The 17,308-nt window shown below is 40.9% G+C and overlaps 1 protein-coding gene across 1 annotated transcript; it reads left to right on the top strand.

Annotated features, from left to right (window-relative positions):
* Positions 1–413: 413 nt before the first annotated feature.
* On the top strand, positions 414–6,472 carry LOC146763627 (3'-5' RNA helicase YTHDC2-like). Its single transcript, XM_085567961.1, has 4 exons — positions 414–540; positions 1,607–1,770; positions 3,219–3,508; positions 3,908–6,472. Exons 1-4 carry the CDS (start codon positions 414–416, stop codon positions 4,176–4,178), a joined length of 852 nt encoding a protein of 283 aa, XP_085424087.1. The 3' UTR covers positions 4,179–6,472.
* Positions 6,473–17,308: the final 10,836 nt, after the last annotated feature.

Genomic DNA, 17,308 nt, shown 5'->3' with positions numbered 1-17,308 from the left:
TAAAGCAGCATATTTTGTTTTATCATGGTAGGATAATTGATGAATCTGATTGAATTCTCTCACACTTTTTTATGTGCATGTATATTTTTATATGTATATAATTGTAGATGTATTTAATTCTCAAAATACAGAATCAGAGAATGGTTTGGGTTGGAAGGGACCTTAAAGCTTATCTCATTCCAACCCCGGCCACGGGCAGGGACGCCTTCCACTAGTCCAGGTTGCTCAGAGCCCCACCCAGCCTGGCCTTGGGCACTTCCAGGTTGAGGCATCCACAGTGTCTCCGGATAAAATGAGAAATACATTCAAATTTACATTAATTACAGTTACCTGCTCTTGCACAGATTGCCCCAGCAAATGGACAAGCTGCAGCCATCCAGGCCCTCCCCACAGACTGGCTTATATATGACGAAATGACGAGAGCTCACAAGACAGCAAACATCAGGTGCTGCTCTGTTGTGACACCTGTCACCGTGGCCCTCTTCTGTGGACCAGCCAGACTACCAAGTAATGCCTTGCAGGCATCTTCATCCTTTCGAGGTACACTGGAGTCTGGATTTGGGATGTTCCCGTTGGTATACATCAGCGTGTGACATGCAGAGCTTATTTTTCAGTAATATGTTATACATGTATTGTCTGATTCTGGAAACAGCGCCTGTTATAATTCCTGTAGCTATTCAGGAAGAGTTTGTTGGTTCTGTAACAAATCTCTTCATTTTGGGATTCCTTACCTATTCAAGTCCATAAATTACACAGTTGTAGGGTCTCAGAAACTGCAGTATAGTTTGTAAGGAAAGAATGCAGCCACAATGTCTAATGAGAACTGTAGTACTGGTACTGAGAAGTGTAGTATGCATGTTCTTTTTCTACAGACTACTTAATTTGATACATTGAACCAGATGATTCAAACAGAATAATTTAGAAACAATCAGTATGGCAAACAAGTCATGTTGCTTCTGGCTAACACATACATTTTCAAGATATGTTCTACTGATAATTTTTAATTTCAGTTAACTGTACTATTAACTGTAAGTAATAGGGAATATATATACATTTCCTTCTTCTCATTTAAATTAAGTCCTATTTGAATGGAAGCAAAAATAACTGCTTCTAGTTGTCATAGTTTGAATCAAACTAAAAGTCCAACTTATTTCTAAAGCTTTCCTGTCTTGCTTTTAAACTGTGAACCTTAGAGTAGTGCTCATGCTGACTGAATTGCACTTAAGAAAAAGAAAGAATCCTAATTAATAGCCATATATATATTTTTTTTCTTACTAGGTCTTTAACTCTGCTGTTTTACTAGGAAATAGAGGCATGTGTGATTTTGCAAACAGCTTTAGGCAAAAGTTGTATAGTGGCCTGTGAATACTGGTGAAGGTACATGAGTTGGGTCACATCGTATCAATCCAGGTTTTTACATAGTAGGACCTTCAGCAGGTGTAGGACCTTCAGCAGGTCTGGCTACTTGATTGCTGCTATCTGGAGCAAAGACTTTGCAGTGTATTTGCAGAAAAGAAGAGGTAGTTTTACAAATGTTTACATTTAAAGTCAATTTTAGAAGGAAAAATATTGCTGGTAATACAGTAGTACGCAGGTTTTTGTATAGAAATAATAGTAGAAAAAAATGGAAATTCTAATGAACCTTTTGTCTTTAATTCAGGGGGAGGGGTATCTAATGATAGCAGCGACAGTGAGAATGAGGACAGGACATCTGCTGATCTGGCACTGCTGAAGCTGGATGAATGGCTCCATCTCAAACTGGACCCTGAAGTAAGTAAGAAATTACTCCTGGGTTTGCTTCATGTAGAGGAATTGTAAAAAGATGTGAAAAGGTTTTTGTAACATTTGAGTAGCCAAGAATTTTCTCCAAGAATGTCATGGTCCATTTGGGTCTCTCGAACTAGGTACTCTGTGATTTAACCTTTACTTCACAAGCTCATTAAGAATTAAACGGCTTCAATCCCCTTTGGCACAGAGTTGTCTGTTGCATGAATTTGTGTATTCAAAATCCAAGTTGCAGTGTTTGATCACCTGTCACCCATACCTTTCTCTTCTTTTACCTGTCAGCAGAAAGAAAGAGAATAGTCACCTAAGTCAACAGTGAGAGTGCTCATCCCTCTTCCTCCATATTAGTGTGGGTGTCCTGTCTCTCACAAAAGGGAGCAGGAAAGCCTCAGCAATCCAGATGCTGTTGGGTCTGTTTCAAAAACTTTCTGGGCAATATGATGTTTTATATCTGAGCTTGGCAGTTTTGTCCCTTTCCACAAGTCAGCAGATTCTGAAGAGACTGGCAGACAAAAAATGATGGGTGCAAGGGACAGCAAGCTGCAGGTGACAGTGACAGCATAAGGGCCCTTCTGCTCCTTCTGGCCTCCTGTCCTGCCTGCATGGTGCTCCATCAGGCCATAGCACAAGCTGGGATAAGCCAAAATCTGAACCAGAGCTGAGAGAACAGTCACATTGGCATATTGTGTTCTTCTTTCTCTGAGAGGATAACCAAAATCGGATCAAAAAAGGAGCACTTGAAGCTGAAGTTGCTGAGAGAAAGTTGCTGTCAGATTTTGGAAGGATAAATTTCAAATCCTCTCTGAAATAGAAGTCTTTATGTCATTGAGGAGCTGTGGCTGTGGTAGGAGGCAGTTTATGGGTCATGAAACACACAACTTTACCAACTCTAATAATAATACTCTCTCTCCTAGTCACGTCCAGAAGAGTGATTTTTTTAAAATTTATTGTAATGGAAGCATTTTTGGTAGCAGAATTAGACAATAGTCGTCTGAATTTAGTCATTACATTTGACCAGGTGTCTATGTAAGAAAAATATCACTTAGAACTCTTTTCCATCAACTGTGACTGAAGAGTACATGAGTAGAGACTGACTTGCAAGGAAGGGCATAAAGCATGAAAAAACTGGGTTTTCTTGAAAGAAAAGAAGGAAAAAAAAAAAAAGTCTGTGGAATTACAATACAAAGCTAAGTTTAGTACAGAGCTAAATGAAATGTTTCCAAAATGACCTTGTACCCAAGGAAAAGAAAGCAAATTAACATCTTAGTTTAAATATGGATTATTCCCCTTCCCCAAGACCTTAGTCTTGCCTTTAATTGTGGGCCCTGTTTATATTAGAATGCCAGGTGCTGCCTGATAGGGAAAAGACAGGGTTCTCTTGCCTGTGTGATCTAATTTTCATCCGTATTTAACAGGATTGGAATTTATTACAGGCTGCTGGTATGCTGCTGCAACTCAGGCAGAAGTGGCACAGCTTGTTTCTGCGTCGTATGCGAGCTCCTTCTAAGCTGCGGTCTCAGGTTGATGAAACAACTGTAAGAGCAATTACAGCTGTTCTGAGTGCTGAAGAACAGTCTGCAGGTCTGCAGCAGCCTTCAGGAATTGGCCAGAGACCAAGGCCTTTGACTTGTGAAGAACTTCCTTTGGCACCTACATGGAAGTCAACCAGCAGCAGAAAAAGCTCAACAGAAACAGAATTGTCTGACTCCTCTCATGCTGAAAAGTAAGATGCTGAGGTCTTCTCCTTACTGTAGGTTGCAGTTTATGTATACAAGTATCACTAAAGTTTCTGCTAGTAATAGGAGGTGGAAACAGCGGAAGTACAGTGGGAAGGTGTTCTACTGTTGTATGCTGCATTGTAATCCCAAAGAGAAGTATTTCATACCTGGGGCTGCTGTTTGAGAGAGCAGTCAGGAATATTGTCCATGAATTGTGATGTTTGAGAAGTAGCAGAAGAAGTTTAACAGTAGCATTAAAAAGCAATGAAGGGTCAGTATGAGTTTTTAGTTAGGCTTTAATAGATTTTGTAGTTGCTGTAATACATGTGGTCATGCAGTAGGCTGACAGGTCGATGTAAATTGTTCAGTGACTGCTTGTGAAACTCAAGGTATGTCCTCTGTAGGGCTTCAGTGAAATCTACTTCTCCTGCACTCCACCAGCCAAAGAAGTACAAAGAAAAAGACATTTTGCTCTCCAGACAATCCTCAGATGATAGATCAGCTCAGTCCTCAGTGAAGCCTGCAGACAGCAGTAGCTATTCCAGCCCCTGTGCTACTCCTTCTTCTCCAGTGTCTGGAAAGGTAGAGTTCTCTAACATACCACCCTGCTCTTCCAAAGTAATAGAATTTCTTGCTGATACCATTCTGCGGTTAGGTATTTTACTGTTAAATTAGGAACCTAACGGAGCTTTTCATTTGTAACACTGCATAATACTTTCTTCTGGAATTTAAAAATCTAGACTAAATATCCTTGTTTCACTAGTTTAATACAGCAAAAATAATTTGTGGACTGCTGAGGTAAAGCTATCCAAAGTAGAAAAAATGAGATTTAAAAAAAACCCCAAACTTGTTCTAATAAACATGTATAAGTTTTTTTCAACTAAATGAGTATATTATATGTACACTTCTGAAGTTTTTGGATTTTGCCTTTCTCTGCATCCATAATAGATTTTCAATATCAATACTGATTCGGTCTTACCTGCCTTACTAGGACTGATTTTTGTGATGGTTATTTTAACAAAGCACACATTTTTAATGAGATTACTGTGACAGTTGTCCCTGTATACTTGAATAGTAGACTGCAGTAATAATAAGGAGATCATTCAGAGGAAACTTCATGGACTCATTGGAGGATGTAGTAATTCCTCTTGAATCTTTCAGCTTTTAAATTAAGATAGCGTAAAAGGAAGAAAACATGTTTCCTGAATATAGAAATGCGAGTAGTGTGCTGTAGGCTACACTCTAGGATGATTAATTTTGGTGTCATCTCAAGGTCTGTCAGACTTTAACCAATTCTAATTAATCACTAGGCTTTTTAATCCTATTCTGCTCTACTTGTTTCCTGCCCCTCATGGATGAATTACTGTGGAAGGGGCTAACAGCAGGCCTGTTAGCTGAAGGAGCGAAAAGAAGCTGAGAGGCAAGAAGCTGATCAAGAGCTCTCTCCAAGGCTGCTACCAAGGAGGCTGAGAGAAGAGAAGAACTGGAGAAAGATAAGGAGAGAACTGCAGCCAGATAAAGCATTTTTGGAAAGTTAACTAAAGTCATGTTACTGTTCACCAGTGGTGTTATGTTGATTTTTTGTGGCCCATAGTTGGGGTAGAAGAAGTATAAACAACTAGAAAGTTTATAAAAGGTCAGCCATGTTCGGTAATAAAGAGTTGCCATCTGAGACCGCCTGTGGTCTGTGCTTTGTGTGGCGACCGCCTCACGATGCAGTGTATATACCAGTGACAGCTGGTGCCCACCGCGTGGAGCAGCAGCCTGAGCAGCGTGGTCGGTCTGGAGCCACGCGGGGTCCCAGCGACTGGCAGCCCTGACCCGCTGGGGAGTAGCGGGGGAGGCGGCGCTGGTGCAGCTGAGAGTGGCGGGTGGAAGCCACAGGCAAGTCCTGACCTGATTTTCTCCTATCAAGACACCTGGAAGCAGGTGGGGCACCAACTAGTGATAATGGGAGATAAATCTAAAGAGGAAGAGACTCTTTTGGCTACATAGAAAGCTTTGTTAAGAAATAAGGGAATTACTACTTCAGACTATGCCCTTTGTAGTATATTGCTGTGGGCTAGATCATAGGATTTTGCCACTGATCCTGACACAGCATTTAGTGTTAAAAGTTGGAAAAAAGTCAGGGACAAGCTGTGGAAAGTCATCTGAGCAGGAAATAAAACTATTGTCAATCTAGTTGATACTTGGAGATCGCCTTTTGAGGCATTAAAGGAATGGAAAACAGCGGGAACAAGCAGAGTACAACGTGGATGAAGATTTGGGGTTGATAAAGGACTCTGATGGGAGGGATGAGTCAGATGGGGCCTCTGATGGGGAACTTGTTGAATACATCCTTGAAGAAGGTGCAGGTGCCCATGGAAGTTACCAGGCAGGCTAGCAAAGCTTCCAGGAAAGTTGCCAGAGCTTCTGGGCTGGATGCTGAAACTTTTGGGAACACTGCTAAGGCTTCCAGGCAGACTGCCAAAGTATCTCCTTCTCAGACTCCTAAGCCTCTTTATCTCACACCTGCACAGCAGCTTTCAGCGCTGCCTCTATACACTGCACCACTGCACCAGTTAGCTGAAATGTCTTTAGCAGAAAGACAAACCCAGCTGTCTGCCCCCTGCTCCCCTCTGATGCTGTTGAGGCAGGATGGGAATGAATAGACTTTGTTCAGAAGGCTGAGACTATAACTGATTTATTTCAAAATACATCGCTCTTTTATACAGAGCTTTGTGCAGACCAACTCTATTGGTTCTGAAGTGAAAACATCACACCCTATTGCTGTGCAGTGGATGACATACAGTAGTAAAACCTAATTATAAACAATGTTAACAACAAGAGAGATAAAGAACTTATTTACATTCTTTCTCAACACTTTCTCAAGCTTCTACCTGGTTAGAAATTTATGGTTTTTCTTTGAATCTAAGACCTACACCCCTCCACTCTAGCCCAGCCATTTGCCCCCTGCCCCCCTCTGAGCTGCATGAACAGTTTGCAAGGTCGTATCCTCCACTGCTGGACAGTGACAGGAAATCAAGTGAAGAGTCACCCGCAGTAACGCCTGAGTTGGGGCAGGGAACTGTTGGCAGTTCAGCTTCTAATAAATCTAGCCCTACTGCCCCATGGACTTTGCCTCCGTGTCAAGTAACTGTGCTTCCATGACAGTCTCAGAAGTTTTGGGAATTTGTTAGGAAGAAAGCAGCTGAATAAAAAAATTGGGACCTAATAGAAAGATTTGGTGCCCCAAAAGTAGCTCAGGAGGAGAGAATTAAGGCAAGTGTTGCCTGTGATAATCCTATGGCTTTTCCAGTTTTTAAAGCAGTTCCTGGAACAGGGCAGGATGACAGTCATCATGTCTTTGCCTGGAAGGTTGTGCAAGATCTCCAATTGAAAGTGGCTCAGTTTGGTATTAATTCCTCAGAGGTAATGCAATTAATACATGTAATTAATGCAGTATACTTGTACCTTATGACATCATGCATCTTGCTACAGTTTTATTCCAACCAGTACAGTATGGTGTGTTTCAAGAAACTTGGAGGTGAGTGGCTGAGCACACAGCTTTAACAAATATGCAGCTGCCTCAACACGACTCGTCATGCTGTGGGTGTTGATGCCTTATTGGGCACTGGGCCTTTTGCTAACCCAGATTTACAGGCAAGGTGAGATCCTTCAATTTTGACACAAGCTCAGCAAATAGGCATGAGTGCTTTAATTAAAACAATGGAAATGGCAGCTCCAAAACAGAGATATGTTACGATACAACAAGGGATGAGAGAACCATTTTTGCAGTTTGTGGAACAGCTTGCTGCAGCTATTGAAAAACAGGTAGATAATGAACCTTTGTGACATAGATTGTGTATACAATTGGTGAAAGAAAGTGCAAACCCAGACTGCAGAACGATTATTGACACCTTACCTGGGGAGCCCACATTGTCTGAAATGGTTACTGCTTGCTCAAAAGTTGGTTCAGTAGAGCATAAATAGGCAGCTCTTGCTGCAGTTCTAAGACCACCACCGAAATGCTGTAATTGTGGACAGCAAGGGCATGTAAAGGCACAGTGTAATACCCAGAAAATAACATCTAAGTCAAATGCAAGCAGCAATGTTATGTGCAATCATTGTGCTAAATTTGGGCACTGTGTAAGAGTAAGTATCATGCAAATGGTCAGCTGTTGCAGGGGAATGGGAAGAAGAACACAAAGGGGTGTGTGGGGACACAAATAACCTGACGACCATTAACAGCAATTATGGGCCTTCCCGGCACTGCAAAGCTACCCATTTGCAAACAGTATTCAGGAGCAACAAGTGGGTCCACAGGGATTGATGTACCCACCACTGACACAGTAACTATTTTGACAAATCTGCAAAGTGCCCCATGACACCTATGGCCCAATAGGATGTGGATTGAGTGCATTTCTGACAGGGGTATCAAGTACTACACTTAAATGTATTCATGTGCACTTAGGACTTGTTGATTTTTTAGGACAGAGTCATGCTATGATATGAATTGATGAGTGCCCTATTACTATTCAGAAAGGAACTTGCATCACTCAGCTTGTAGCCTCTGTGAGTTTTGTTCCCAATACGGTAAGTACCTCAAGTGTTCCGGACTGAGAAAGTAACGGAGAACCATCCAGAAAAGACATGCATCCTCACAGCCAGTGGATATCATCCAGGGACCGTATCGGTAACAGGTTTGATTGACACTGGAGCAGATGTTACAATACTCTCGTGACTGTGTTGGCCTCAATCGTGGCCTCTCACTCGTGCAAGTTTTGGACTGATGGGGTTGGGTGGTTCTACAACAGGTGGCTTGTCAGCCATTGTAATTAATGTGGAACATCCTGATGGCCAACAAGCTAACATCAGACCCTCAGAATTACTGTGATTTTTAATTACTATTATTACAGAATTGCTATGGATTTTTAATAGGAGCCACTGTGATGCAGGGTGGTGAATGTCCAGTTGTAGCCTTGACATGGTTAACAGATAAACCTGTCTGCGTTGATCAGTGGCCCCTTACTACTGAAACGCTTACTGCCCTGCAAGAATTAGTCACAGAACAATTGCAAGTGGGTCATACTGAAGAATCATTCAGCCCCTGGAATACCCCTATTTTTGTAATAAAAAAGAAATCAGGAAAATGGAGACTTTTACATGATTTACAGCACATAAATGCTGTAATGGGAACAATGGGAGCTTTACAACCAGGCTTTCCTACACCGACAAAACCTGGCTAAAAGATGCATTGAATCAGATATATATCACTAATACTTTCTGAAAGACTAAATGTGGTCTGCAATAATTCTAAAGTTCATCAGCTGCTTACATTATTCTTAAAATGTAAAATTGTACTGCTCTCAAAAGTAAGAACCTTCCTCAAACTCCTACGTAAGAGGTTGTTAGAAACATATTATTTCAAACAAGAAGTGTTTCTCAAATATTTTACAAAACCTAGTGAAAATATTCTCTTCTTGCAAAATTTCACATTCCTGTACAGACCCAAGCCAATTGTGCTTAAGCAATCATAATTACTCACACTATTACTGTGTTCTTCTACACTACAAAGTACGTATAATTTAATGTCAGTAACTTCATTTTATAAGCTAAATTAATAGTTTAAGACTTTCCATTAGGAATCAAAGTGTATCTGACAGTATTTCTGAGATTAAAATGTGTGAAAATACCACAAATACATAAAACTGCGGTCCTATACAGCATGTAAACATAGTAAAATACAGTGATCATGACAGTTACATTTTTCCACTCTAATCTTTTTCTGAAGCTTTGCATGTGTACCAGGTAACTGGGCTGGGCTTGGTGTATCCCTGTAGAGCCCCAGGAGCTCTGCTCCCACTCGGCTGAATGTTAGCACATGGGCACCAGCCCTGGGCAGGAGCCAGTACAGGGCCCCTCCTGCAGGAGAAGGGATCAGGCCCTGCTCTGTAACTTTCATTTTGCCACTTCTGTTGAGCAGGTAAGAAAGGTCAAAATGAAACCTTTCCCAGCTATTTCTCTCTGCTTTATCTTTTTATGCACCAGAACTCTGTGCCACAGGTGGCCTGGGTGTGTGCCGAGCAATGCAGCCCCCACAAAGCCCTTGGTGTCCCCACAAGTTGCCATGCCTTGTTCCCAGGTGTGCCCAGCTCTGGCAGGAGAAAGAGCCTGCAGCGCCGTGCCCTGCCCAGCCGGGGCTCTCTGGCACAGAGCAGCAGCAGCGCCAGCACCTTTCAATCTGCTCCTTCCTTATCTTCTCCTGGACACAGAAGCCTCTGGAAATCAGCACCACCAGGCGTGTTCCCAGCTCAGAGCAGCTCCTGCTGGCAGGCAGACACTGCCAGTTTGACTGCTTCCAAAGGGCAATAAAATCAGAGATGTACATCCTCAGGAGCCTTGGGCATATCCAATAAATGTGCAGATATGTGGGAGATTTGTTAGGAATTGTTTCAGCTGTTATGCCAACAGTGCCTTCTCTCCTGGCTCTGTATGTTATAGATGAGTCATGTAACAGTTGGCTCTCACAATTAGGGGGTAGATACTATGTGGATGTAAAAATGTATAGTGATGTTATTGTAATATATCCTCCCATAGTCCTGTTTCCCCTCCCCCTTGCAATGGCCTTGGTAGTCAGGGCTTTTGGGGAGGGCCGGCTTGTGACCAGGAGGTGTGGCATAACAACACCTGACCTCCAGTCAAGATGTAAGAAAGGAATCTCCAGCAGTGGATGGCAAAACTTTGACAAAACTTTGGCGGGATCAAGGGTATAAAAGGCAGAGCATCCATTTTATAGCTGAGCTGATCTATGTAATGGTCATAGAGACTCCCAGTGCTGCAAGTTTTCCTTATTCAGTCCTTTGTTAAGATATAATAAACCATTAAATTTTTAAAAGTGAGGGTTGTTTCTCAGATGTGCAATGCTTTGGGCCATTTTCTTGGTCTGGTTTCCTTTGCTAGGTTACCATCTGAGTGCTCAGTTGGGGCACAGGCTGTAGGTGCTTGGTGCACTCTTGGAGTTACTCTTGGATCCCTTGAACAACAGGGTTTGGCCACAAAGTGAATTTGTGCTGCTTTGTGACAGAGGAGACCTTCCCCGGCTATTTTGCTTTTGCTGTACAGAAGGTTGGTTATTGCTCTGCCTAAATTCACAGACCAATATAGAGTGCTTGCATTGTGATGTCAGGGCATGGTTGCCATGTGGTCATGGTGACAGCAGAAGGTTGTCTGGGTGCACGGAAGGCCTCAGTGTCAGAGCAGCCCTAGGGCTCGCTCAGGGCAGGAGCATCCTCCTGCTTGAGGCTTTTGTCAGTGGGAGCTGCCCACTGGCAAGAGCCTTGATTTTACAATGATTGAGAAAGTTGCTGCTGCAGCTATTGCCGTTTATGGTGTTTGTTATTCTGGCTATTACCTCACTAACCTGGCACGTAAGTAGATGTTTTCCCTGGGTGTACCTGAACCTGGCTTTTGTATGTCTTCCAGCCCTTTCTTAGTGCCTGAAACAGAAAGAGCACCAGGGTGCCACTGGTTTGGTAAAGCTCCTGTCAAGGAGTTCAGCTACAAGGGGATTTCTGCAGCCACAGGGGCAGCATTTGCAAGGGGACCTGCAGGGTTCTGTTTCCTCCATGGGAAAGTCTGAGGCAGCGGAGTCTGTCATTTCCTCAGTTTGCTGGGACAAGCAAGACAGCTTTGAAAATGTAAACTGGAGACCTTCTTGGAAGGCCTTCTAAAAACTTTGCAGTTGTTCCCAGAATTCAGGGAAAGCTTCTTCTGTCTTTCTACATTTTGTCATGAAAGGATTTGACTGTCTAACTTGACCCTTGACTGAGTGTTAAATAGTGATTTTCTTTGCAAGGAAGAGCAAACTCCAAAGCAGGGAGTGTCTGCTCCTGGACCCTGGAGCTGCTGCTGTGCTGTGTCACAATAGAGCCTGCCACATCATAGTGGAATTTTGGGGAAGCTTTTCTGGGCAACTGTTTCCAGCAAGTTAATGGGAAGTTGTGCATGCATCTGATTTAAAAAAAAAGAAGGTACCGGAAGGAGAGGATTTTAAAAAGAGGTGTTATGTGTTTGGTAGAAAAGGAGCATTGAGTGTTAGAGAACAATTTGCATTTTCTTCATCATGTTTGTATTCATTTAATGGCTAAACAGGCCAAAGGGTAGGCATGCCCAAGAATATTATCTGGATCTCTTGCTGGTTGTGTGAATGAAATGTGTCTGCTGGAGGGATGTTGTGAAAGGGAAAACTCTCTGTTTGTGGTGCTTGTTCTGTGGGTTTCACCAGCCCAGGAAATTTTCTCACAACGTCTGGTTCATTTTCCCTTGCCCACTACAGGTCACCTGAAGCATGCATTCAGTGGTGCTGGTCCTAAGGTGAGTGAGAAAGGAACATTTCAGGTTTGTGCTGTTTGGCAATTGCAGAGTAAGCTGTGTGCTTAGCCAGAACCAGTAGGCTGTAGAGGGCCAGGCATGCAGGCTGAAAGAAAATCCATTTTCAGGCATTCCACAACAAATAAAAAGGCATAGCTGGATCTTTCCTAATTTCCAACTCAGAGCCTTGAAGACCTACAAACTCAGTTTTGCAGAGAGAACATTTCTTGATGACACCAGACAGGGATGAATACTTAAGAGAGAGCAACTTCCTGCAGAGTTGAATAAGCCCATTTTAATGAAGTCACAGCAACTTAGATTCCTATCCCTATCAAACTTCATGATACTTCCTTAGAAGATGTGGTTGTAGAAGTAGAAGGACAATTTAATGCGGTATTTGCAGTCAAATGGGCAATTTTGTGGCTGGGTACCTGTGTGGGCTAAAGGAGCCCGGGGTGCTGGTCAAGAGCAGCTGAAGGTGGCCAGCGCCTGGCCAGGTAGCCAAGAAGGCCGAGGGCATCGTGGCCTGTGTCAGCAGCAGTGGGGCAGCAGGAGCAGGGCAGTGACCGTCCCCCTGGGCTGGGCAGCGCTGCGGCCAGAGCTGGGAGTGCTGTGTCCACTTTCTGCCCGGTCGGTCTGCATCTCACAAAACAGGATGGGACCCGGACTGGTTGCAGACTTGGCATTTATTATGTCTGTATCATACAAGCAAATAGCCAGAGACACAGAGAAACGAACATCCATGCAAATCTAGATCAAAGGCAAGATGGCAGTTTATGCAAAGCGTTTTTCTACTTATGCTTTGAACCAATAACATAAAAGAAAAGGTGCAGAGTCATTATACCCTACTCAATAAGAACAGGACCCATGTGGGTTTAACATTAACAGAAGGACTTCTATGAACCTCAAACAGTATAGGGTAATTCATTATGTAAGATTGAATTTCTATTTTTGCAAAGCATATATCTAGGACTTTTGACATCTCAAACTATCACTAAGTTCTTGTTCTTTCTTGCTCCTTATGATAAATATAAATATATTTTCCTAGCTTCCCATGAGAAGGTTTTGAAATTTCCCAGCCTTCTTCAGCTTTATGTCTACTTTCTGGGTCCTTTTTGCGCTTTCTAAAGTTTTTTACCTTTTATATATTCCTACAATTCCCCCTCTCTTTTTTTAAATGAACTGCTTTTGACTCGTCACTTATTATTTTGTGTTACATAGCTTTACTACTGCATATATTTATTCATGTAGGAAAAAAGTTACAAACTTTTTATATGAAGGTACTTTTGTTTTTGTTTGTTTTAAGCTCTATAATTCTAAGTTAAACCATTCTTAATGTTGGGTAAAGTTAGGTTTAGTATCTTGTATTAGGTTCTGATAAATTTTGACTTTTTTAAGGTTTCAATTTAAAAGTTAAATTTGTGACTGACTTTAATTGTTTTTGGTGAGGTTTTGTGAATTATTTGTAATTTTTCTTTTGTATTTGGGTTTGTTAGTGTGTTTTGGTGTGTTGTATGGTTTGACGTTCTTTATTGGAATTCACTTTGCTTTTCTAGTGCTTGTAGAAATACAAGTATACTCTTTGCTTTAAGTTATTAATTGGAAAGGACTTTTAAGTTGTCTTGTTTATGGTCTTAATTAAAACAGGAGGATTTTTTTTTTTAGTTTTGTTTGTGTGTTATTTGTAAAATGCTTAAGAATTGGTGGATCTGGTTCTGCAAAAGAACTGTTTAAAGAATTAGAAACATATAAAGCTTTACTCAATTTTATCTGTGGTATTACTTCTGCTCCCCTCTTCTGTTGATCTAAATGTGTTTTAATGTGTGATGTGACTTTTTAACAGTTGTTTGATTTGTGGGGGAGTGGGGAATACAGAAGGAGTGATGAACATTTTAATTTATTAAGAATGCTGTTACTTTTTGAGATAGATATGTGGGTCTATTGTGGTACACTTAATGAAGTAAATGTTTGTAAAAAATGTTGATAGGTACGATTACTTGTTCTCTTGTGTGGATAGAGGTAAAAACTGTACTTGATAGTGAATCTACTGCAACATGAATATTTTTAAATCTCACCAAAGAAGGGTATTTAGTGATGTTTGTTATAATTGTAGACTTTATAAACTTTGTGGATGAACAGTTCTTGTAGAAACAGGGGTTTGCACAAGCTGACAATCAGGGTAACTGTTAATGACAGATTTAGCTTGGGATTTAGAGATACGAAATGTCTGTACAAGTGCTTGTGTATATTGATGGAAAAGGTATGACTCAATTTTGCGTGCTCAAAAATGTTTGCTAATGTGTTTGAGATAACTATGGTCAGTTTTTTTGTTCTTGTATTTCTTTTTGCTAAACATCTTGGTAAAGATGACTGGGTTTTAATATGAGAAATATAATACAGGTTAGTTCTGTGTTGTAATTTTTTATGAAGATATGAAAGCTAACAATATAAATTATTATTACTAGTATCTTTTAAAACTATATTTTTACCTACATTAGTAACAGAGGTAGAATGTGTAATTAAATTGAAAGGCTTTGAAAATAGCTGAAAAGCTTTAACAACAGCAGCTAGTTTAACTACTTGAGGAGAACTTTTGACTACTTGAATATTTGATTTCTAATTTTTTGTTGTTTGATTTAAATTACTGATTTATGTGTTTTTCTTGACGAAGAGCGTTGTCTTACTTAAAGGCCCTTCATTAGCAAGGGCTTTTTTTTTTGAAACTCAATTTTGTTTGTAGTAATTTGTGACTTGGATAATGAATAGCACAAACACTTGAAAAATTTAAGAATGCATTTTGTAAATCATCTGAATTTTGTCATGCCTAATCGAAATAATCTTTATTTAAAGGTAAATATAGAACTGTAAAATCTTTTCCTGTTAAGGTTAATATTCTTGCTTTGGCCTTAATTACAATTTGTGCTATTATCTCTAGGGTTGTAGAAATTGTCTTTGGAGACTTGTAGGGAAGAAAAATTTATTCTACTATTAGTAATGGATCTTTCTCAGATGGAGCTCATTGAAAAATGAGGCTATAAAGTTGTAGCTTCTGTCTCAAAGCAGTCAGGAAGAAAGGTTTCTTGGGAGCATAATCTTGCAAAGTAAATCTTGCAAAGTGTTGATGTTGACTTGAAGTTGTATCTTTTGTGGTGAAATTGTTTTGTTATCTTTTATCTTAGATATTTTAAGAGTGGGATTTCTTGTATCTTAGATGTAGAAATTCTAGTTCAGTCTTTTGGATTTCAGTGACAGCACTGTCACGAGTTTGTTTCATCTTTGTCTATGTTGGTGCTGCAAGGAGTAGATCATCTATGTAGTGTAGAATCGTGGATTGTGGATGCTTCTGTCAAGTTGGGCACAGTACTTGTGTGACAAAATATTGTTAAATTGTTAGAGAAGTCTTCATCCCTTCATTGGTAAAGATTCCTAGTGATATCTTTGCATTGGCTTTCTTTGATTGATGACTGGAACTGAGCAGGCAAATCTTGGGCCATCTTCAGGATGAAGAGGCATGTTGAAGAAACAGTCTTTTCTAGCGATGATGACGAGAGGCCAGTTTCTAGGAATTCTTGATAGAAAGGCACGTACAGCAGCTATCTTCCTTTCAGGACTTGTAATAGTAATCATGGATTCACTTTGTAAACAAACAGTAGTTCCTCTGATCCTTGTGAGTGTTCTCATAGGTGATATTAAGTGTTAGCTACTGGGCTAAAACAGGAGAGAAATACAGAGACACCTGCACCGTATCTGGTATGCCTGTAACATAAATTGTTCTACCACGATGAGTTAGGCCACAAGTCAGTTCTTGTTGGTTTAAAACATACTTCTAAGTATGTTCTACTTAGAAGACATCTAGCATTGGACTAGAAATCACATCTTGGATCACCTTGGGACACCGTTTGATTGGTTAACAAAGCATTTTGTTGAGATACATTTTGTTTGAGTATGTCTATAGGTAAAGCCATTGTAAAAGCAAGAGGCGTCTTAGGTTGAATTACTGTTGGGGCTTTGAGGGGAAGAGCTAAAGCTATTAGCTCTTCATTGTAGTTTACTGAAATGATAACTGGAAAAATTAACAGTCCAAGACTTGTATTGTTGTCTTAACCTATAATAATTAAAAATTCTTGTCTTTGTTGTGATTTCTTAATCAGACCTGTAGGTATACATTCATAACAGAAATTTTTTTAAAACCATGTTAATTTTGAGTTTGCTAACTCCAGTTTTGTCCTTGGAGGTAATAAGAAGGAACATTTTGTGGTACTGGTGGTAAAGGTAGATCTTGTGTTTGGCTTTGAGGTCTCCTAGTTAAGGCTAAGGGGGCAAAATTCCCTGGATTCTGGGTTGCTATTGCTTGTTTCACCGCGTGATGGGTCGCGCTTTGCTTGGAGTTTAATGGTAGGCGATTACTATCTATATCAAATTTAGAATGACAATTTCTTGCATAATGTTTCCCTTTTTGATATTGAGGACTAGCAGAATGTATTCTTCAGATTTTATTATTGGATCAGGGTAAGTCTTTATCACATGACTAGGCTTCTCACATCTGAAGCACGACTTTTCAGTAGAATTTCATTGAACAGCAGCAAGAGTTTTTTTAAAAAAGTTTTATTTGTTCTTCAACTGCTTTTTAAACTTTGTTCTTTAGTGAATCATGAGATTTAGTAATTTGTTCTCTAAAGGCTTTAGCTTGTACTGTAGCAAGATACTGTGGAGTGCTAATTTTACTGTAACTTGAAAGCATTTGAGTAACAGTTGGAGGCTGTTTGGGTTGTAGAAATAATTTTTTTGCAATCATCATTTGCGTTTACAAATCAAACCCAATCAGGCTTCACCCTGCAGGCAATCGATACTCAGTCCATCAAGGGGGACAGGCGTCTCCTCTGTGCCACAGACCCCCCAATAAACACACTGCCACATCCTGTGTTTCCATGTCACACATGGCACCGCCCGGAGAAGAAGTTTGCCATGGTGACCCTTCTCCTTTCCATGCACTGTGCTCTCACCACCAATGCATGGATGGACAGAGTGCTTTTAGGATTTTTCCTTTCAAGGATGCCTGCCAAGAGGGGGAAAAACAACAATTCCGTTTTTCATTTTTTGGGACCACAGTCCCCCCCCATTTTCCCCTGGGGCCGAGGGTCCAAGAACAGAGATCTTCTTCTCCTTCTTTGAGGACAGGGAACACCACCACAAACCCCCTAACTCTTCTCTGTTCGCTCCACTTCTGTCTTTTCCCAGCTGAAGCCGGTCCCTTGGCTCACTGGCATCCTCCAAAAATACAGTCTCTCTTGGAAGAGAAATATCGGTTCAGTCTATGGCCAACAAGGAAAAGTCCAGCCAAAAAAACCACTCCTCATCTCCTCCCACCTCGAATTTCTCCTTCTAACATCCCAGGGTCCAAGCTGTCTCTCTTGCTCTCTTTCAAACCGAGGAGGAGTGAAATTTCAGCAAGC

The sequence above is a fragment of the Lonchura striata genome, chromosome Z (genome assembly GCF_050655825.1).
Source record: "Lonchura striata isolate lonStrDom1 chromosome Z, ASM5065582v1, whole genome shotgun sequence".
In the NCBI taxonomy this organism is placed as follows: Eukaryota; Metazoa; Chordata; class Aves; order Passeriformes; family Estrildidae; genus Lonchura; species Lonchura striata.
This window is presented reverse-complemented; position numbering and strand designations above follow the sequence as displayed.

What these genes read in the sequence shown, in the direction of transcription:
- LOC146763627 (XM_085567961.1), top strand. Translation starts at nt 414, where the DNA reads ATGACGAGAGCTCACAAGACAGCAAACATCAGGTGCTGCTCTGTTGTG. An exon ending in GGCATCTTCATCCTTTCGAG is followed by an intron (nt 541 to 1,606) that starts GTACACTGGAGT and finishes GTTTTTGTATAG; the next exon opens with AAATAATAGTAGAAAAAAAT. An exon ending in GACTCCTCTCATGCTGAAAA is followed by an intron (nt 3,509 to 3,907) that starts GTAAGATGCTGA and finishes TGTCCTCTGTAG; the next exon opens with GGCTTCAGTGAAATCTACTT.